A 24,318-nucleotide genomic window follows, 5' to 3' on the forward strand; every position below is an offset into this window, starting at 1 on the left:
CCCCCCCCCCCCCCCCTAAGGAAGAGTTATGAATTTTAGGATAAGTTAAATAAGCACGAATAAATGCGGCCAGCTGAAAACTAGTACGTGAAATAATAGACGTAGGACAAAACAATAAGTTTATCGTGGATGCCGACTAAGCGAAAACGGATTTCATTTAACAATGGCTATTAAGCGAAACGGAGTATCCGGAAATCGAACAGTAACTAATGTTGTGATAGATTTCGAAGTTGAAGAATGGGCGATCTTTAGGCGAGCGGCACGAGCTTACGAGCTTACAGTTCAATCGTATTTATTTCTCCCTTTATACTCTTCTTCCGCTGTTTTCCCTCCCGCGCGTACGATGTCCCTCGCGGATCATTCTATAAAAAGCATTTGGGGCTGGAGACGCGTGTTACACATGAGAGGAATCAACGTTGTATTCACTTAAAGATGAATCCGATTAGATCGGTAATTCTTCCGAGGCTTTTCAATGATGTCAGGCTCATCTTTACGACTTTCTTTCTTTTTTTCTCTACTTCAGATGGACACGCCGGTGCAGACGAACACAATTGGGACGTTTATTGGGTCACCAAATCATACTACGAGTTACACGCAGGTGAGAAGATCGATATTTTATTGTAAATTTTGTAAAAGTATAATTAGCTATTTCATTTGTGCGTTTTTGTCGTTCAACAAATGTGTGCAAGACAGAAAGATCCTTGGATCTTTCTATCCTATAGCCAATGAATAGACTTGAAAAATTTGTCGTACGACAAAAACATGCAAATGAAATGGCATCCTTACGTTAGTAACGAAAAAAATAACTATCACAAAAAATTCAAATTAATATACTTTCGCATTGTTTTTTTATTGTATATCCTTTGTCTTTATTTAATTCTTTACCTATTATTTATGTTTTAGAACGACGTAATTAATGTCGGCGAATTAGGTAGTGGAGACACGGGATACTTCAGCACGAGTCCACAAATGGCGTATCAACCTACGACGACGACGACCACTGCTACTCAACAGCTAACACCGCAGACTCCAAATACACCCACAATCATTCTCACAGGTATTATTGTAGATATGTTTCGAGATTTTTTAAATTGTAATAGAAAGTATCGCTGAAATTTCCCATTTTATTTATTTTCGATTAAATTATTTCACAATTTTTGACATTTATGAGAAAAATCGTAATCCATTATTCAAGATAATTCTTGATTATATATCAATACTTCAATAAACGAACGTAACTCTAAACTGAAGAAATATTAAACACGAACAAAATATATAAATGCAGATCGTTTAACCGTTAATCTTTCGAATTATAAAATGTTACAGAAAATATTCCAAGTGCTTAGATACTATAAAACAATAGAGAAATCTCTATAAAAAATATTATATTACAGACTTTTCTGGTGCGGATGATCTTACGAATCCGGAATTTGTGAAAGACCTCGGAACGGCAATGATGGGTGATTTTGACCCAGAAATGTTTCCATCGGACGATGCCCTCAGACAGGGCCTTGATCCGATCGATGTGGATGGTCTACAAATGCTGGCTGACCCTACGATGGTTATATCGGACTCCAGCGCCGAAGCCCACTTTAGATTAGATCGACTTTAAGAGAAGAAATTTTACTCATTTACCAACACTCGTGACGACTATTGCGTAGGATAAAATAAATTCTGTCCTGGTGTCGTGATTAATTCTTAAGACACTTTGACATATTGGGGTACCACTTCTTGGACACTGGCAGATTTGCAGGGAAACGCGCGTCAATATGTATAAATATTTGTAAATTTTATTTACAGCGTATAAACTTAAATAGATTTATACGCGAATATTTTTATCTCGTTAAAATGCTGTGCATTTTTTAATCTCATCCATATATGATGTTAGATCTGTATTGTTTTTATGGATAGCGTATTTGCGTCTGAAATATCTTTCAAAATATTTTCTGGAAACAGGTCAGTGGTCAATGAAAGTTGTTTCCCGCTCGTGATAAACTGCTACTTGACGATTAAGTAATATATATGAATCTTTATTAACCCTTTTTTTATTTTACACTACTTTGTACATTGTATCATGTATGATCTCTAAGAAGCACAAAAGAAAAAGTTTACTGATTTATACATGCTTTTATCATAATGCAATTATAGTGAAGTAATCTACCGTTTAGGCCAATTTAAAGTTAGAAAAGACGATCGATTATGCTCCTCAACGAGGAGTAATTAAAAACGTATAAAGATATAGAAGTGAGAGAGGAGGGAGATGCCTATCGGCGGTACACGCCAAGCGATCTAGATTCTTATATTTCCTTTTCCTCATTACATCCTTGCGAGCAACTTACAATTATAAACATTTATGTTAATAATACCCCTAGTCCATACAAATAATTTGTTACTTTTTCCTCTCGCTCTTAATATCGCATTCGCATTATCCTATGACTTAGTTTAGATAATACAGGATTGAATACATTTAGGCTTGATTAATATTTAGAGAAAATGATTGTCGAATCTCTGTGATACTGAACTATGAAAAAAATCTAAGAAATTCAAAAGTGATCTCACCAAAGAGACTGCATAAAAAGTTTTTCAAAAACGGGCTTTTTTACTTTTCAAACATGCACAATCCTGCTATTGATAATCATTTCCACATTTATCACTTTATTTAAAGAATGGTTAATTATAATTTCTTTGTTAATTATCAATTGCTTTTCTCATTGCTAAATAAACACAGTGATAATAACTAGTAGGAAGAAAATATCATATGCGTGTACCCTCGGCGGTTGTCAATTGTTTTTTGAAAGTAATACATTATACTTTATATGCATTCGATAATTAATCGAATGTAAAATTAAGATAATTGTTAATAACTGTGAAATCAAGAAAATGATCCTTAGACACATTGTAAGTAGCGTACCATATCTTTCTCGATAACATTCAAATTCTTCGTTCTAGTTAAAGACATAATATAGGCGATTAGTGTTGCGGAATCAGGCTACGGCATATCGAAGAACACGGATAGAATCTATGGTATAGCGTAGTCTGAGTCTTACGGTGCATATTTCAGCACGCATACACCTCTATCACATTATATTAAATAGATTGAAATTTAAACATGCAGACGTAAATCGCAATGAAATCGCTATCGCTAATATCACATTCATATCTTATAAATATAGATCATCCTCTGTCTGCAAAGATGAATAAATATACGGAATGGTGGTAAGGAAGCTCTTGTACATACGGAGTGTAAAAGAGTATGTCTCTTTTTATATTATCACTGTTAAACGCTATCAATTGGCGTATGTTTCGTAAAAAAAAAATATCACAAGAGCTTCTTTACATAATGAGAAACCCGCAGAGAGTGCATCTTAACGGAAGAAATTTAACAATAATCTTTACATATTTAAAATATGATGTGACCAAGAGTTGAAACATTGCTATATCCAAAAATTTATCGTAGTAGATGAAATTCTCTTCCCGTTTGCTCTCTCTCTCTCTCTCTTTTACTTGCAACGTCTCGTCCGCGTATATGCAAATGCAAGAGGTGCCAAAAGCGCGTAGATATTCGTCATAGATTGTAAGATCGTGCTATCGACTCGTGCAATATAAACGTATGTATATGATCGTCGGTCGTTTAACATAAGGTTTAAACCAAGTTAAATGTTAACCAAGATCGTAACGTCAATTTGTCATTGTCATTTTAACCGTAAATACGAAAGGCTTGCAAAGGGGAATATAAATAGCACAGAGTTTTAACTAGAATCTTTGAAAAAGAAAGAGATTTATTCCTGTTATCGTATCTGACATATGTTGCGAAATATACATTACTATCTTTTAATATATTTAAAGCTGCGATATATTCAAAATAAAGATTACGGGTAATGTGTGCAATATATGGCAAAAATCATAGAAAGAAAATGACGTTATTGTATCAATTGTTGTGCTATCAAGCGAATTTAATCAATCTTCAATTAAATTGGTATTATTTTTATCGGAATAAAACATTGTAATATGATTGTTAAATAGATAGAAGATATAATCTGACAGCGCTAATTTCAGCTCGCATTAATCTTAACGAATGGGAGTATAATTGTAATAGTATCGAGTTATCGGCCTTAAATATCTGAATGAGAACTATGCACATGCTTTTATATTAAGATCTCTCTTATCGTTGCACAAACACTGTTTTCAGATATTATATATTTTATCTTACTTGTAAAACTTTTGACAAATGTCTTTCCCCAAGCAAATATTTAATACATCTCAGTCTCGTTTAAAGTAAATATTTAATTCGCAATTATTCGTAAATCAATAATGAACGATGCCTCGATACTAAAACCAATGATATTCTTTTTATAGTTTGACATATACGGCGACCGTGATTGAGAGATATGTGATATCTGGAGATACGTTGTAGAAAAAGAATTAATTTTTCAAAAAAAACATTAAAAAATTTTGCATTTCTGTATACAGATCGTAATACCGACGTTTTTTTTGATAATTTGTATTATAAGCTTGCGAATATGCTTGATGAAATTCAAAGACAGCATGTAAATGTATAACGAACTTTATATTTTGTTTAGTGTTACACAATTCGAATAATGACATAAGTTAATTTTCTAAAAACAAATTTCTTTTTTAAAAGTAGAAAGTGAAATGTGAGGTTCTTACTGAATCATATTTTCCAATTTCAAACAAGATGATCATGATGATCCAACATAGCACGACCAAAGTATCCTCAGGAAGATTTTACAACTTAAAACGTATAATCTTGCAAATTCGTACGTGTCTTCGCACTTGCTGCTACGAAACACGTTAAAGCCTCAATCGAAACAAATTTTATGTGTACTCTGTTTCATTCTATCTTCTATATGTTTCTAAATTCCAAATCCAGGTTTTTTAATTTCCAACAGAAAACATTTCTCCTATTTCTTCCTCCTTTTGTCACACGCACCCAAAAACATATACACATTCTTTCTCTCTTTCTCTTCCCCCTCCCCCCCCCTCTCTCTCTCTCACGCTCTCTCTCCCTATCTCTCTCTCTCCCTCTGTTTTATCGCATCGAGGAGAGGAGAGACTGGCTTAAGGTTAATAAGATCGCAAGCCTGCTGTAATGTGCAATTAAAGAAAATAAAGTAAGCAGCGAATGGAAAAGCGTCGCTGCCTACTCTCGCGCTAGATCGATCGGTCGATCCGTGAGGGCTTAATGAAAGAAAATTTGTAATATTTGTATATAGCCATGTTATACTGTGGTAAAAGAAAATTACCTATTATTATAAATAATATTATATATATAAATATATATTATATATATATTATCTATATGTAATACCGTTACGTTGTTGTACTACATTATTGTGAACACCATTTCTCAGACATCGATTTTTTTAAATAAAAAAGAAAAGAGCTCTCTTTCGACACACACTAAATACCAAACCAAATCCGTCACGTAACTTGTCACGCGCGTGGCTCACTCGTGTCGGCTATATGTATACTATGTACATCTTGCAATCGTTGCATTCGCGTATGATATTTGTACGATCGATTCGCGCGCCGGGGAATAGTTCTTTGAAATGTTTGTTTTGTATATGATTCATATCATACAGAGAAGTTTCTATAGGTATCAAAGAGATTATATACAGCGATTAAAACATTGCTCCAAATATTCATTCTCATTCAACTTTCCATTAATTTCTGACCTGTCGTATCTTTAAGTAGCCGATAAGTTTGATAAATGAAGCCGGGGAAGATAAGAGTATCTACGATTTTCTAAGAAAGATCGGTGCCTGAGCGTTTTAGTAACGAGCCTTTTCGTCAGACTGATATTCGTCCTAATCTAACTAATTAACGGTTAGTCAATCGCGACGGATGTTTCGCAAATTGTACAACCTTCGTCGAGATCATCAGAGCGGAACGACACGATATCAATTTGCACGCGATTTTAGCAACGTGTTACGAAAAATCAGTCTGCATTAAAAAAAATGTAATTATTATCTAAAATTTTTAAATTATCTAAGATTTTAAATACGTCATTTAGTCGCGTAATCGAGTAATATTCAATGACATTGATTTCATTCGCGAAATATACAGAATGATTCTACTAAATTTAGACCATAACTATTTTCTACTTAAAAAGCAAAAACGTCTTGCAAGTGTTTATTAAACAAGAAAAGTTTCCTCTACCATTTTTTTTCTATTACTTAATTTCTGGAAGAGAGTTACATAAGTTATAATCCAATCCACTTACTAGAATCATTTTGTATATTCTGTTTCCAAATGTATCATCTCGATTCGCTTCACGTTATTTAGATCATATACGATTTCTGTTCGGCATGCAACGATATATTTCGGAAGGAAAAAGAGAGAAGCTCGGATATCAAAAAAAAAAAAGCAGAAGCGAACACAATCATTCACATATACATATTACACGTACACTCACAGAAGAATATTTCCATCTAGCATCTAAGTTTCCTGGACATTTTCATCGTTCTCGAATCCTCCTAGTCGTCGATGTAAATAATTGTTTTATATTGTTACAAAGTAGACCGATTATGGAACGAGAGGGGCAGATTGTATATTTCGGGATATTACGGACGTGCCGACACGCGGTGCATTATCTCTGTTTACAACGTCCATAATGTAAGCGCACAAAACCGATTAACGATTTATGTGTCTTCTTCGTGTTTAATCGTGACTTTATTAATTAAATCTTGAACGTCTATGAAGCGTCTGTGTTTTTGCCTAGGTACCTCTCTCTCTCTTTATCTCTTTATCTCGATTGGCGCTAAGAGTCAGCCCGGAGAACGCGGCGGTTATCCGCATAAATTAAATCTACATGTAAAATAAATTATTAATAAAAATCGCAATAAGAAAATACACATTTTTTGCTTTATAAAATAAATAGATAATATTATTTAATGTTGTGCTTCGTTATTCTGTGTATGTGTATTATACCAAAGAATTGTGTATTACCATTTCATGCATCCGACGATAAATATGTTGGAGTATTGTTACGTAATTTAAATCAAGAAAAATCTCTTAATACCGACACAAAAAGCGGAACAAATTCAAGATATCTTTTACCAAACAGTGTTTGGTGCTTTTATAATTTTTACTTTTGGGCACAATTTCGGCAGTAAACGATGTTAGAATATTTTTTATCTAATCCAGATGAACGAAATTTCTTTTTATAAATTACAAAAGCAGAACAATATTTCAGATACCTTTCTTTTAACATTTTTTTAAATCTTTATATAATTAATCTTCTTTATATAATTAAATTTAATGATTGATCTGACGACACACGATGCTGGAAAATTGTCATAGTTTAAATCAAGAAAGGAAGAGAAAATCGAACGTGTCTACATACGAGGTAAAACGCTAGAAAATTTGCCATTTGAGCATTCGATTAATTTATTTAATGAATTAATTTATAATATATCTCGCTATTGCAAAGGAAACAATAAGTATGAATGGTCACAATTTGTCACCATATTATTTAGTGAAATGTTATCACATTATCATATGCATGAACTGTTTAAATTAGCATAATACACTGCCGGAAATTGAAATCTCAACACCATGAAGGAGTTGTGCTAGATAAATGAAAGTTACACAGAATGTTTGTTTACATGAGTTATTATATTGATATCTATTACAAGTAGAATGCCATTCCACAAGATGACATCCGACACCTCTACGATCGGATGCATGCACGTTTAGAGGCCTGCATTCAACATAGAGGTGACTACAGTGAGTATTAAGTCGGAATATACTTAATGTTTATATGGCGCTAGACTCGTATCCTGCGAATTATGACCTTGTAATAGATATCAATAAAATAACTCACGTGAACAAATATTCTGTGTAACTTTCATTCATCTAGCACAACTCCTTCATGGTGTAGGGATTTCAATTTCCGGCAGTGTAGAATATAATATTGTACTGGAGAATTAAACGTTTTAATATTAGAGTAACAATAGGCGTGAACAATTGGTTAAACAATAGCATGAATTTCATTACGTCATTTAGAAGAAAGTTGGAAATAAATATTTCGATACGATACGAGAATTGATTCTGCTACTTCCCCGAATTTTGAAAAAAATTATCTTAGTTATTTGATTACGTTATTCAAATAAAATATTTAAATAGAAAGTTGTTGGAAGCAAAATCCCATTCCTCTTAAGCGCATTTTTATTAACACGCTCAAATCCTACCACTATATTTCAATAAATCTATCCACACACAGTAATACTCCAATAGTTAATGTTCTAACTTTTGAAATTATTTATGTGTGTGCATATATAACATGTGTACATATATTACATGGTTCTCAACATGCAAAATGGAAAATAAAAAAATGTTACGAAACGTTATTTTAATTATTCGTTATTATTATTCACATCATAACGATTCATATGTGATAATAAATGTGATAATATTATAATAACGATAGTATTACTAGTAATATACTTATGACATTAAATATGATATTTTCTAACAACTATTCTAGTAATTATACTATTCTTTTTCTTGCTTATGTAGCAGTAAGTCCTTAGCACATTTCAAAATAGAAATATATACTTATAGCTTCATTTTGATAAACGTAGACATATAAAATGTCCAAACGTATGGACAGAATAAAAAAAATTCTTCCTACTTATTGGATTTAGCAGAGAGAGATAAAACGAAAGAGAGATATTTTCTTTCTTAATTCCTAACATTAATGTCAAAACTGGCCAATTAACATAACATTTTACCAAGACAGAATCATTTTACATTTAAATTCAATATTTTAATTATACAACATCTTAATATGTCTGTGACTATCAAAATTGAAGCTGTAAGGTTCTAAAGTCGATATTTTACTAAGGCTGTAAAATATACGAGAATAAAAAAAAGAAATAAAAAAATATTATGTAAGATGAGATTACTTATCTCTCATTTGCGTACGAATTTGTGCGCAGAATGTAATAATATACGAATAATTTTCAATTTTTTATATCTCGAAATATATTTGAAAAATACTAAGCAAACTGCTTCCTATAATCCGAACAATATATATAACTATAAAAAATCCTATGTCAAAAGACTTAATGTAATAAATGATGATATCATGTAATACATGTAATAACTGTAACTTAAAATTACTAAAACACTACTTATAATTTCGCGACTTAAAATTCTAAAGTGTAATTTTAAAACTATACAGTCTTTTTTGGTAAAACTTTATATATACATTATTATAATATATATATATATATAGAACCTAGGAATCTCTCAAGAGTTTCTATTCTCTGAAAAATTGTACGACTTGATAATATCTTCGCATCCTGGTTCTTAAACAGCCTTGCGATAGATTCTCGCTATTGTTCTACCATTATATCATTTTATAATACGTTTGCTAAATACATACTGCAATGATCATGACTAAGAATGTTTTATTTGTATTTAACATGTATTATATAAATCTTGTGGGAATTATTTTTTGTAAGATATTCTAGCACGTACATATACAAACGTTATGCATCGAATAATGCCAAATATGTAGACAGAATTCACATATTTCTATCATTGAATTGTATTTCTCTCGATGTGCTATCTTTATGATGAATTTATAGATGACCTTTATAACTATTTTTAATATAACTAATAATTTTATCTTAATAACTTTGAAAATGCATTATGCTTAATTACATTCAGAGAGAGAAAGAGAAAGAGAAATAGAGAGAAAGAGAGAGAGATTCACAATAAGTAAATATCTATTGGAGTATAAACGAATGTTGTATGTTTGGTACATTGATTTACAATACATACGATTCATTTAAAATATTACGAAATATGGACGCATAATTCATTTCGTAATTTTTCAGATAATTATCAAACATCATCTCAATGTATTCAATTTTTGAAATTTCTCTACGAGCCAAAATTAAAACAGCAACGAGTGTCCTTTATATCTAAATTAAATAGTAAAAGGAATTATATCTCTTGTACATATATAATCAAAGCTCATTTACATTCGTTCTTCTAACATGATCGCGGAATCAATTTCAGTATTTAATCATTTGACCATATACTCGAAGTTTGATATGGTCATGACATTTGCTTTCAGTTAATTACTCTTTAAAAAATTCCGGGTAGCAAGCTGTCGTTATTTTGACGTCGATAGTCATTTTAAATTATTGACGTCATATGACCTACTTAAGATGTAATAATGATGTCATTACAATGTCATACTTTTTGATCAATTAATGACGTCATTACAATGTCATACTTAATGTCGAATAAATGCCAATTATCCACGTGATCAAAACTATAAGAATTTACGTCATTTTTACGATGTTAAACGTCAAGGAGCTTGTTATGGTTCTTAAAATGAGATGGAAATTACAAATGTAATTGAATTTACTAGAATATTTATAACTTCAACATCTAGCAAATTTGTTCATTTTTGTAATTTTCACTTCGTCTCAAGAACCGTATAGATTCGTCATAAGAATAACTAATTAATGACGCCAAATGGACGACACCTTGCTACCGTTAATAACACGTAAAAAATGACGTATTTTTGACGTCGACTTATGACGTTATGTACCTGTGACAAATTCACGTCATTTTTACCATATTAGACGTCATTTTAAACATCACGTTCGTCATAAGAATAATTAATAACTATTTAATGACGTTAATTAGACGACACCTTGCTACCTGGGAACATATATGTGAAAGAGAAATTTAGAGGATACATTTCTTAAGAAAGTTTCTTAAGCTTTTGTGTGATAGTATTAATTTTAAAATATTATATAAGTAGATAATGCAAATAATACAAAAAAAGGAATTTATCTAATTATTGTATGTACACACAGTATTTTCTATATCAGTAGCCCAGTCATCTCTAACAAAAAAAGCTTATGAAATATACTTACTCAAAGAATATATCGTTTAAAAAAGTTGGATTTATAATAACGATCTTAAAATATAAGCATAAAATAACCTAAATTAATATAAAAATGATACATATACATAATGTTTTATATAAATCAATATCTCCGCATTTTTCTAATAAAGAGAATACGACAGATGGCACAGCAAATATTTTTAATCCTCGCGTATCTACAAACGTGAAATTTATCATAAAATAAACAAGAAAATGTCCCCTGCTTTCAGAATCATTTAATTCGGATACAACTGTATCACAGGATTAAAAATGTTTATGCTATTTGCCATTAGTTTTTTCGTTTATAAGAAAAATTATATACACTAACGCATTTAAAATAACAGTGATAGAAAAAATATATACGCATAAAAGCAAAAAATGATATTTACAACATTTAATATCTATACTGTATTTCAAGATGACAAAGTCTAACTCATTGTCAACAATTATTATAATTGTTACTAAATTTGACAAAACTTTTTTTAAAGTCATATCAAAAATTTGCATCAGAAATTTTTGTACAGTTTATACACAAAATAAACACGTCGTATAGTATGATATGTATTCATACTCCGATTGCACATACTCCGGTATTAGAAATCTATTATATAGTCAAAAGACGTCTGAAAGTACAAGTGAATACATTAATAGTGTCCGATACGTTTACATCTAGAAAAATACTTTACGACATACAATTCACCAATTTTTTGTATTTGCATGTATGAAGTAATTGAATTATCATTCTAATAATAGTAACAACCATATTTGAAGCTCATAATTGAACGATAAATTATATGAACGATAAAGATGTTACATTAAAGTGATATTTGGCTGTTAAATGTGAGCGCACAAAACACTATTAATGCATCCTGTACATACGTGTTAGTCACAAAATCTCTAAGCATTTACAAACATACATTCATAATTGTTACATTTAACATTCTGTATCTAATATCACATTATATCTTAATTACTTCAGTTTATAAACAAATCTCACTTTGGTAAAAAAGATCACTGATATCTCAATACCAATAAAAATATCTAAATTCCCTATAAATGATTCATAAATTTTTATCTATAATAAAAATTGGAGTATATGCAATTCAGTTAGGTCAATTCGCGTTTATTAATTATTTACACCTAATTATGGCGTATTCATTCGTTTTTATTCTGTTAATTCCTACGTGGAAAAGTTGGTTAGCGAAGCTATTATATATACCATATGGAACTATTCGGGACTATTAAGTTCCGAGCGCAATAATTTTGTTTTTCAAACACATTCGAGATATTCAAATAGACATAATAGACATTCAGATAATGTTCGAAATGATAGAAAAGTTTACGATATCATGTAAACAAACGGAAAATCGATTCCAATTAAGACGCAGCTGCATTTTCAGATTATATATTCGAAAAAGATCGTTAATTTTATAATAAATCTTTCATGTATAAAAACTTAAAAGAAAAAACATTAAAAAATACAATTAAAAATCTTGTAATGCGTAAATGCTGGAAGATTTTTCTTTCATTTCTTTATTTTATTTCGTATTTACTAAAATGTCTGTTATGCCAGTTGCCTGAATGTCTTGTATATGTCTGAAGAACAAAATTATTAATTAGACTCTCCGAGGCTAATTTGTTTCGTATGAAATCATGTGTCTTTCAAATGTTCATGAGTCGTTATTTTGTGTCCGTTTTCCATTATTATCGGGGCTCGACGAGGTACTGCCATTACTACTGCCTTCCTGTTTAACTGCCAGGACGCCTTCATACAAAATACCATCAATATCTACACTAATTTCTAATTCTCTTCGTCTTGTAGGATCTAAAAAGAAAAAGAAATTATTGTAATAAATACTTTTTTTATTTGCGAATAATATATACCGATTTAATCTTTTTAAACGAAAATTATATCATATATATCAATAACTTGAGAGAATCTATACCTCTATCTCTAGACTTACCTCGAGTGCTAACCATTTGTCTAATACGCAAGGAATGCACCGTGTTATTTCCTTCCACATCGGATAAGAACATTCTTTTAGTGGAGGACGTTGGAGATGAAAGTTCGCCAGCCTCTTGATTTCTCTTCGACTCTCCTCCAAATGACGGTGAACCGACGGATCTACTAGGGGTTGGAGAAGAATCCGATGATCTAATCGAATTTTTTTGCCTTAAACTAAAAACTTAAACTAATCTTTTTCTCGCCACTATTAAATTTGATCTTATTTACCTGTTCCCAGAATTTGCGAGATCTAAGGCTTCCCTCTGTGGTTCAGGACTATTTGCCGGTGCTAATGGTGAGTGAGACGATGATGGAGAGAAAGGTTGTGCCCCTGGATACATATTATTATTACCTGGACTGTACATACTCCATAAATGCAGTCCGGATTTAAATCCCTCTGCCATTGCTGGTGGCGGTGTCGGTGTGCTACCTTGAATCATCGGATTGTTGGACATTGTATTTCTGTCTCTCAATATCCTCAGCATATAGTCTGAAACTGTACATACTCGATATTAGAAGTTGTGTGACATGATAATTAATAAACTAACTCTTAATACGTACGATTTGATCATTTGTGTCCTGCGTATTTCTTTTCTTTAAAATACTAAGAACACCTAGCTAAATAATATGATCTTTACCTTTCTCTATTTTTTAAAATACACAGCTTTGTGAATACTTTCTAAAAATGTTAAAGTTTATGTAAAAATCACTTAATATTTTTTGTATATTTGTAAAAGTAATAAAAATTAATCCAGGGGATATAAACGACATGTGTAAATTATCGTGTGTACTAAGGGTTAAGAAGGATAGATATTCGAAGCAATTTCCTTAGTTAAATGTTCTTGATAATTCCAAATATGGATGGATAAAACTCATGTCATTTAATGATTATTCTCTTCGCGAGTCTCTATGTGCTTTACTTATACAGAATAATATTAAAATAATTTGTAACTTAATAGAAAATGAAAATTATTATAAGATGGAAAATATAATAAATGAATATAGAAGTTTTCATTCTATTTGCGAGAGTTCTGAAAACATAAAGTTAAAGTACTGTTCAGAATCATGTGGCAAAAATAAATAAAATAAATAACTAAAATGCGTGAAATAATTCCAAATTTTATGAGGCCATCGATCGGCAATTGTTTTCCACGCACTGTCTCTTAATTTAAAAGTCTGTTAGTTTTAGCGTTAGTTTTTAGCGTTGTTAAAAAATCAATGCATCTTAATTTTGAACCATTCGTGTAAAGACAGTGAATGAGTCACTATAAAGCCTCATCAACCTCCAGATTCTACAAATTACTTTAAAAATAAATGAAATTCAAATTAGTTAGCTTTTTTAAAGTAAAATTTAAAATAAAAGTTATGTATAAAAGCGATGATGTCCGACTGCGATGCAAACATTACAACAATTCATTAAACGTCTGATATAGATGAATTTCCTAATCATCTGGAATGTCATTGGATTATCAGGCTTTGATTTCGTTATTCTGTTATTCTGAAACATATATATACATATATTATAAAACGACTGAATTTTACAGCAAATTTTTCTTTAACTGACTGCTCATCATGTTAAATTAAAGCGATGAAGCTTCGCTTATTCGCATCATTATTCTATCGAACATCTGTATAAATTATAAAATAATTGAGAACTTATTTATTAAAAAAAATAAATTCTCGATCGTTTTATAGTGTTTCGTGCAAAATTCAAAGTTCGAACAAATGATCATCGATATATATCGTGAAAATAACATTAATAAATTTTCGAACTTATGTACAAAAATGAACGATATATTAAAATGCAATATTTGTGATGAATGGATCAGCTAAAAATATCACGATATTTTGACCTCTGGGTATTCATTTGATACTATATGATTATTCACATACCGCGATAAGTAGCAATATTGCTACTATAATGAGGATATATATGAACATCCGATCGCGTCGCACAAGGAAACGATCGAAGGAGAGCAGCGAATGCGATCGAAGCGCGACGTTACTCAGATCGTTGTCGGGCGCAGCGACGAGGTGGAAAGAGAGAAGGAAAGGGTAGGGAAATAGGAATGCTCGTTAGCGAGAGCCATCCGTTAACGCCTGTCTTCCGGAGGATCGTACAATCAATTATGCCTCCTTCGCTCTCGCATCATCATCTCCGGGGAGGCCCGAAGCACTACCTACCGATTTAAAATAAACCCGTATGCTCTACCTCCTCCCGTTTCCTTCTACCATTTTTTCTATCTCGTCCCCTGATATCTTCCCTACCGTCGGGAAGTCTCTCATTTTTGCTCTTTCCTGTACTCTTTTTCTATTTCTATTTCTGATATGGGGCGTGTTACGAATTGCCTTTCATTTGGAAAAGTATCATAGATATAGAACCGAATTTATTAACTATAATACTTTACTTTACGCTATAGTACAATGGTACACTGAAAGAAAAGATTGACTGCTGCAGCAAATTAGATGGTAAAATATAGAATAGCATTTTTAATTAGCTGTAGCAGCTAATTTTTGATTGCAGCAGTCAATTTTTGGTTACGTTAGCCTATCCGGTAATGTCAATATAAGATTTCGATAGGCTAGTGCAACCAATTAATAAAAATACTATGCCATATTCAGCCAATCTTTCCTTTCATTGTAGCAACGTCAAACATATGTGATGTGTGCAGAAAATGGAAATTTCACACGAATTTTAATGCAACAGAATTCGTGTGACAAATTTTCGTCTTCGATAAAGACAAACACCACTTACGCTGATTATTAGATGGAAGATTACCCAGATTTGGTGGAAGATGTTGCGAATGATGTTGCGGACCGTGTGGATGTCCATTTACGACATGGTGTTGCGATTCATTTGCAGCTACCGCCATTTGGGCGATGGAGAGCGGCAACGGCATTGGATTTGGCGGCAGCGAGTTGTGCTGGTTTCGCGGTACTTGATTGTCAGGGTAAGCCGCGTAATTGTTCCTGCGGCTCTCGCGACGATTTGTCTCGATCGCCGTCTGGAGTTGTTCTTGAGTCGACAACCCCTCCTTCTCTTTCTCATATGGATACAGGTATTTCATGTACCTATTGATAAATTACTCTCTTTAGTAAATATATATCTTTTCACATGATAATAAAATATACAGATTTTGCTGAAATACTTAAAAATCTAGCTAGATATAGATTTGAAAATAATTTTGTTTGGATCAAATTAATTATGGAACGCTCAAAACAGTTGCTAAAATGTTAAAATTTTAATAGCCCAAAGAAATTATTTTCAGATCTGTATCTATATAAGTTAGGTTTGAAGATAACCGTTCTTTACTTCTTTCCGTGTAAAAGTTGTAACATGAAATATCCACAAACATAAGGATTTAACAGATACAAAATATAGTCTTAAGATGGAATCCTTTCCCCCAACTTTATACGATAAAAGGCAATTAAATCACACCATTAAGATAAATTTCATTCAAGAATTTTTTCTAAAAAGGTGCCAAATGTTGAATGGATATAATTAGCTTGTGTTACTATAAAGATGGGAAGATAGTTGGACGTCACGGTTCAAGTTAATCGACACTGATTCTTGCCAGATGAATGCTGTCGCGAACAGATTTTGTTGAGGCCGACCGTATTTTCGTATTTTCTCCTCTATCTCGCATACATATCGTCGAGGAAAGATAGCCGGTTGCCGGAATGATGGATGCGCCATCGCGACGAGGCGAGGCGAGGCGATGCGAGGCGATGCGATGCGACGCGACGCGACGCGACGCGACGCGACGCCGACGTTCCGTCGTGCACAAAGCTCGTTGCGCGGAGTTATTTTCACGAGCACACCCCTAGCATCGCGCCCGTGTAATTCATATTAGCCCGCACTTATAATGTGTCGGCGTCCTCCATCCCTCTTCTCCTGGGCCGCCGCGCCGCGCGCGCGCATATTCGCATCCTTCTCTTTTCCATTCCCGCGTCGTGGCCTCTCTTCTCTGTCGCGCGTTCGACCGCGGGATGAGCGGGATGCCTCGCACCGTCGCGTCGTCTCTCCGACGAATCTCGCCGACGAATCTCTATTTAGAGATGTCTCGTCCTCTCCCGTCCCTCGCGGGAAGACGAGACATCGCGAACGGTAGATAAATCTTCGTCGCCGCGCTGGATATGCACGGTATTATATAAACGAATATATATCGTGCCAACGGTTCCAGGTTGTCACAACCCACCCCGCGAGATGTCCCGGCTCGTGAAGAATCGCGCGGGAGATCCGACGTAGACGACACGTCGGCTAAGACGATGCACCTGTACGTCACGCCTCTAACTCGACACCTACGTTGTTTTATCTCCTCGTCGACAGTGAGCGGGTAATAACATGCTTACAGGCCCGTGCGCTTTCATCTCTCGCTTTCTCGATCGCGAAATTCAATTCGTCGAATTACGCTGGCTAATACACTGGACGGTAACCGTCCTCAGGGATTTGAACTTTAACGCAGCTTCGACTTGTGGATTAATTACAGAGATATTTATTTAGCGAAACGCAAGAATGGAGAAACGTTTGCTGACAACATGACTAAACGATGCAAATATGTGTGCGAACGATATGATCCGCTATCATACGCGTATCTTGTACGACACGGACAGCTTTATCGAACACGATGATCTTGACGAGACGACGCGCGTAAAAGTCACGACGCTCTTAGTCATTGCTACAGATTTCACGCTCGGATGACTCTTCGTCGACTAAGACGCATTGTATGCGAATTACGGAGGGCCTGGGCATTATGTCTGTATAGGCGAGACCGGGATCCCGGATGAGAAACTTTACGATCTACTTACTGAGTTCGCAAAGTAAATGCGGCGGAAGTGATGCTCGCTGGTAATCGAAGACCTTTGATAATTTCCTGCCACAGCTTCTTGTTGATTACCTCGACCAGTCCACCTCGTAATACTACTAACTTGTAAAGCTCATAGAGATCCAATACGGATTTTGCCATGATGGGAAGTCGGCTGATGGGTGTACCTGTAAAATAAAGGTGACTTTAGGTATGTATTTTTTACATATATACGTGTATTTAACACTTTGAAAAAAACGACTTCAATCTGCACAATATGCGTGAAATTTAAATGCACGCATGAAAATTACACTGTTTTATTTTTCTGTAATCTTTTTAATATAATAAATAAAATTGTATCGTATTATATCATATTCATATTTATTATTATTATGTTATATTTAAAATTAAATTATAAAATACGATTCGTCGCTACGTAAAATATGCCCGACTGATAAAGATTCAGAAATTTCACGCTGATTTTAAGAGATTTCCTGATTACCTCGGAATTTCGCAAAATCAATAAACGACTGATATAATCAGTAAGAGTGATGTAAACTATCCTTTTTATTCATTGCGTGATCAGTCAAGGCAGATTTTGCGATCGTCTTAAAGCACGACTAGCGTAAAACCGTTGGATTTTATGAGGTTTGTCCAGAGATATCCAGCGTGGGGCGTTAACAAGAGCAATAACGAATTCGCAACAATCACGCGAGTGGCGCAGTCTTTTACGATCTTCCTTAGGGTGTATCGCGCGTCAGATATACGGATAAAGAGAGAAAGAGAGAAAGCATAACCGATTAAAGGCAGAAAACGAACATGAAGTGGAAAATTCGGTGAGGTATCGAAACGGTTGTATTAAAAGTTATCGATTGGTTGGACTCGCAAACAGCTCTCTTTTATGAGCTCTCACACGATAAAAATGACGATGCAAATAACATTCACGAATTATAACAAAAATTGACAACAAATTCTGCTTTTGATAATATTTGTCCGATAAAAGAAATTAGCTTTATCCAGCACTAAAAATTAATTGAGCCGTTTTTGAGTTGAGAAAGACACACTGATACAACGCCACACGTGGAAGCCGATGGCACCATAATAATAATGTGAGAAATATTCCTCGTCAAGCGACATTCAGAAAGATACCAAGAAATTCTTCAGTTAATTCGTGTACGCGTATTATCGCCGCCTACTATGGTAGCCAGGCCATCGAATTTTACGAGATTGCCTGAACCACGAGTTAACGGAGTGTTAACAAGAGCAGACTATATCGTGCGCTGCTTAAACTACGTAAACGTAAACGCACCTTTACGACCTTCCGAGTTGGCGTAATCTGAGGTTTAAAGTCGTGCATAAATGCACCGAGCGACGTTCAGAAACGAATAAACGATTGAAAATCTTTCACAAAGTAAAATCATAGTAACGCTCGAAACATTAAAAGCGCGTGTCATTTTTTTATTTCATCGAGATAAAGAAAAATCTATAATTTTCAGTTTCAGCAATATTTAAATTAGACCCTTGCATCATCAAGCGTATCGCAATTTAATTTCCTATTTTCTAAACTCTTGATTGATTTTTACGTCTCAACAACGTACAAGACTCGGAGGCTGTCGAAAACTGTCGATAACTCGATCCTTCGTCGCGTTTGGTGGTCGCCGTTTTCCACGGAGCCGGTGAATTTTACGAGTTTGTCCAAAGGTTCGAGTTAACAGGGCGTTAACAAGGGCAATACTTGCGACTATCGCGCGTGCGGAGCCCGCTTTTGCGGCTCTTTACGAGCTCGCGAACGATTCCTCGGTAAGAGATGCCTCGGTACGCGGTACGAACACGCAGCAGACAACACAGAGACGTAGTAGATACGGACAATGAGAAGGAGAAGCGCGGCGTGGCGCCGTATCGCAGGATCGTTTATCCGCCATCGAGGACGATGAAGGGGGCTGCCGCCATTTCTGACCGACGAGAGGAGGCAATAAAACCGCGCTGCTCGGGGTAGGGGAACCAGCAATTTCGGGCTATCGAGCGTGCTCCCTTCGGGTTTATTATTGGCCCTGCAATTATTGTTGATATACGCGCAACCCAGCAACCCGCGCTTAATGTTCCTATGTAGGGCGCGGCGATAAAAGCTGCACAACATGGCGACCAATATACTCGTTCCCTCTCGTCCCTTGCTTGCATTGCGCGAGAAAATGCAATCGATGGCGGCAGCGATGCACCGAGTATCGAATCATCTTCCTCTCGCTGTTTATGCTAGAGTTGCTTCGTGAAATTTCTCGCGATACCAATATATTCTAACAAAGCATCAACTTTCTCTCCAGATGAATCATGATGTCACAAGACCAAATAAAAAAAGATACGTAAAAATCACGTTGCTCGATATATTTTATAAATTATCGAATTATCAAATTTTGTAAATTCTTAAAGAGGCAAAAAAGGATTTGCAAAGTTATAACGTTTGTCCTTCTTACGCGATGTAATATTCCTCGACACGAGATTGACGAGAAAGGGAGGGGCGATACAAAACAGCGGGAGTGAATGCTCAGGAAGATAAAACAGTGAGAGAAAGGAGAGGATAGGGAGAGAAAGAGTAAAAGGGAAATAAGAGAAAGGAAGAGGGACGGACAAAGAGAGGAGAGAGAGAGAGAGGAGGAAGGAACGTTTCAGGATGCGATTACGACTTTTCTTGGTAGGGCGTCCAATCAGCAGTTATTTTTATAACGGCCGCCGTCGCGCCGTGCCGCGCCATACCGCGGACTCGTCCAAGTAGTGGTGGCGAAGTAGCACCGCGACGAGCAACAGTGGCCATCGCGTGTTGCTTTCAACGAGTCAAAGTAGCCATTCGCTTCGCGTACATTACGCGAGTTTTCCGCGGAAAAAAGCATGCGACAGATCTTATGATAAAAATCACGTGCACGGCACGTATCGTCGATCCAATCAACCCTCGTTTCCCGCGAACGGTAGCAACGCGAGATCCGTCGTATATTTTCTGTAATATCCCGATAAATTAAACGAAAGCGTTGGATAAATGTTGAACGGGAGCGGACAGCTTGATATAGTTGAGTATGAGCTATAAAACTAAGATAATTTTCTTAGAAAATTCAGGCGCCATCGTTCTGTTCATCAATAATGTTTCTCTCAGGAGGAGACGACCGGAACTGAGAAATCCCACGAACGAAGGCGCGTCTTGGTACCACAATTGTCAAGTATACCCTTGCGAAGGTGTAGTGGGGGTAATTGATATACGAAACAAAATGTTTCGTTTTATGGGTTATTGCGAGGGGCGAATAGATACGGCGGGGTCGAGGGAGTGTCCGATCTAATAACAATTGGTTACGTTGGAGGCCTTCATTAACACACGCATTCACCCCATCCTGTCGATGTGTGGACCGGTCTCCCCGCGTTCAAAGGGAGTTTCAGACGCGCGAAACGACTTTTCCCAGAATCTCGCGTGACGGCCCCGGAGAATCCATCGCACATGAGCCGTCAACGGAATACACCCCTGTAAGGTCGCACGTCATTTATACCAGCAATTCGGTTGTTCCCGTTAAGGGTAATTTTTAATTCCAGATCAAACTTTTTCTTTTCTAAGCGCATCAAAACATATTTCTTGATTAATTAAGGAAGCAAAATCAAGGGATCGATACGACTTATCCCCGATGACTTGGAAGATTTTCAAATTTTTTGAAAGTGGACATCGTACCTTTCATTGGATGTTTTACGAGCTGATTTGCGGCTTTGCGGTTCACATTGTTATACGTCTTCCTGTCTACTTGATGATAAAAGTGTATAATGCACCATAGATGATCCAGCAAAATGTCTTTTGTAGAAGCTACTTACGCAGGTAACCGCATTTCGTTTTCGAAAAGATCCTTTAAGATTCTTTTTGAAAAACGAAGCGAAGAATGCGGCGCGGAAAGAGGAAGATTAGGAAAAAGGGACGAAGACGAAAGAGAAAGAGAGGGAGAGAGAGAGAGAGAGAGAGAGAGAGAGATGATTTCTAGAGATGAGAGTCTCGCGCGGGTTAACTTTGTTAGCGCTTGGCATTATCAGGCCAGCAAAAGAGATTGGCATTGCGAGGAATAGCTGGGAGGGGGTGGAGTTTCATATGAAATACACGTGACATTTACTGCCTTCACCGGCTGGGCCCCTGCAAAGACGCAAACGCATTATAAATAGATCTCCTCCCTGTTTACTCCCCCCCCCCCCCCCCTCTCTCTCTCTTCACCCTTTTTTTTCTCCGCATCACTCGAGTTCTCACTCCGGCTCTCCGGTCGAGAGGCTCGAAGATTAAGAAAGGTCCCGAGAGGAAAGAGGGAGCACACGGTACGGCCGCAGCCGCCGCATAGACCGCTACAATCTGGTTTATAATCTTGTTAGGATTTCGCGGAAATATTGGCGTAATTTACGATCCGTCTTAGTGAAGTTAACTGTCGGAGAGTGCCGCAATGAAACGATGAAGGCATACGAAGGGTTGCGTTCAACGGCTGCGCTTTTGTAGCAATGCTTACGGGTCTCGTCGTTGCATTTCTTTGTGTCCCTTCTTTTCTCCCCCTCTCCTTCCCCCCCCCCCCCATTCCTCCTTTCCCATTCCTTTTTGTCTCTTCGATCGTCTTTTAGCCGTATATTCTCTCTTTTCCGATTATTCATCCCTCAAACCTCCTTCTCGAGTGTCGTGTTAGCCGCGGTTTTGTATTTGAAATCTTCAGGTACGTTCGCGATTTGAATACGACAGTCGTCGACTCAACGTGAGCCGTGAATCGATACAAACGCGCAAGACACGTAAACAAGTTACAAATTATCAACGACGAACTTTTACGGATGTGCCTTATAGGCGCTGCTGCAGAACGATGTTATATGTTTCTTCGCGCGTTAGAACCGCGATACATCATGCCACACCACAAATGCAACACCGTTGGTGGCGGGTTCCGCTATCGAGGCATCGAAATCTCTACGAGGATTCACCGTTAACGATCCCCCAAGAGCCACTTGTTGCTAGACGAATCAAATAATTGTATTTCCGTCAGTCGACGAGGCATCCCCGGGGCGTCGACTAAGTTACGGGTGTGGAGCAAAATAGAGAAGCGCTTCGTGGGTGGTATCGTTGGTGCCTCTCCCAATGTCTCCTCGTCGAGCGACATAATCCGAGAAACAAGATGGATCGAATGTTAAAATATTCGAGATCGATGGCGGATTATTCACTGGGCGTATCAGACGTATAAGAGAATATAGATACACAAGTTTAAACACAGAGAGTCGACGTACTAGTTATATTATTATACCTTCTGGCGTTTGTAGAAGAACGAATCGATAGCTGGACGCGTATCACACTTTTCCTTTTAAATTATAAATAGCTTCTCATTTATTTTTCCGCGTTTGTTTATTTTACCCATAGATCTAATAGCACTAGGGATGCACCGGGTTGTAAAATTACCGGATATCGGATATCCGAAAAGAATGTAACATCGGATATCCGATATTTTCCGGGATAATGTCTTCTAAAAAAAAAAAAACTAGAGGAAAAATTGTAATTTTGCAACACTATATAAAATATTATAGTATTATGACTATACATACTTATTTATAGAGAACATTTGTATAATAAAAAATCAACAATTTAATGATGTAAAATTTCAACCGGATATATTTCCGAATGATATTCGACTATCCGGTCGGATAGTAAAAAAGTACTGGATAATACCGGATGCTTTTCAGATATTCGTTGCATCCCCAGTATAGACTCCACATTCTCCGATCTCAGCATATGTGCTCCGTTAGAAAAAAACTGAATCATATCAGCATCTTTCTTCAATTCAATACCTACTTTAAAAATTAGAGAGAGAGAGAAATATGATTCAAATTATTTCACTCTTTCTATATCGATAGACAACTTGATCAAAATGCGCAGTCTATTCTTATTACGTCTATGATTTTATCACCAGATTTTTCTTCGAAATATCGACTAGGTATCTCGAAACGAAATTACACAAAGAAAAATGATTTGGTTGAATTAAATAGTAATTCTGGTGAAAAATGGAACGAATCTTCTGGTTAAGTCTACTAGAATTCTAGTTGAGATATAATTATTCTGGTAAAAATAAGAATTCTAGTAGATTTTACTAGAAATATTGCATCAACAGGAGAATTCCAGTTATCTCAACTAGAATTTTACTAAATTTAATCAGAGAGAGAGAGAGAGAGAGAGAGAGAGAGAGAGAAAATTTTGATTCGTCCATTTTCAACCAGAAATTTTCGTGAATTCGCTCGCTTTCATAATATTCTTCTCATTTTAAGACATACATATAACCGACCCCCTGGACCAGAACCCGCGAACGATGATAGAGACCGCGGTCTGGGTGGCCCTCGGAGTAACGATGAGATCCGCGCACGCATGTGTATCGAGGTTGCGTGACGACAATAAAATCTCCAAATAATATCGCGAGCGATAAAGTGCGCTCGCTTGCGGCGTCGGCTCTACGGTTTCTTTGATAGACTTTACGACAAGCTCCGATTTGCACGCTTGCCCCGCCGAGGTACCATGTGTACGATTCGGTTGCTCAAACGAAGCCGACTTT

General features: G+C 35.7%; 2 protein-coding genes across 12 annotated transcripts in view; one reads left to right on the top strand and one right to left on the bottom strand.

Annotated features, from left to right (window-relative positions):
* The window catches only part of Crtc (CREB-regulated transcription coactivator), a 29,536-nt gene extending 27,778 nt beyond the window's left edge, over positions 1-1,758 (top strand). For all 8 annotated transcript variants that reach the window (XM_018520981.1, XM_018520984.1, XM_018520982.1 and 5 more), the window contains 3 exons: positions 524-598; positions 904-1,057; positions 1,395-1,758. In XM_018520981.1, the coding sequence (XP_018376483.1) occupies positions 524-598; positions 904-1,057; positions 1,395-1,612 (447 nt within the window). In that variant the 3' untranslated portion in view covers positions 1,613-1,758. The remainder of the gene's footprint in view (positions 1-523; positions 599-903; positions 1,058-1,394) is intronic.
* Positions 1,759-12,503: 10,745 nt separating this feature from the next.
* retn (retained) overlaps positions 12,504-24,318 on the bottom strand; it is a 63,805-nt gene continuing 51,990 nt past the window's right edge. The window contains exons 4-9 of one of the 4 annotated variants that reach the window (XM_018520968.1): positions 17,751-17,934; positions 15,697-16,013; positions 13,294-13,437; positions 13,170-13,230; positions 12,901-13,064; positions 12,504-12,761 (exon numbers count right to left, since the gene is read on the bottom strand). In XM_018520968.1, the coding sequence (XP_018376470.1) occupies positions 12,607-12,761; positions 12,901-13,064; positions 13,170-13,230; positions 13,294-13,437; positions 15,697-16,013; positions 17,751-17,934 (1,025 nt within the window). In that variant the 3' untranslated portion in view covers positions 12,504-12,606. Of the gene's footprint in view, positions 12,762-12,900; positions 13,065-13,169; positions 13,438-15,696; positions 16,014-17,750; positions 17,935-24,318 lie in introns of all 4 variants that reach the window. The other 3 variants (XM_018520967.1, XM_018520966.1, XM_018520965.1) reach the window with 3 other exon arrangements.

The sequence above is a fragment of the Trachymyrmex cornetzi genome, unplaced genomic scaffold (genome assembly GCF_001594075.2).
Source record: "Trachymyrmex cornetzi isolate Tcor2-1 unplaced genomic scaffold, Tcor1.1 scaffold949, whole genome shotgun sequence".
Taxonomy (NCBI): Eukaryota; Metazoa; Arthropoda; class Insecta; order Hymenoptera; family Formicidae; genus Trachymyrmex; species Trachymyrmex cornetzi.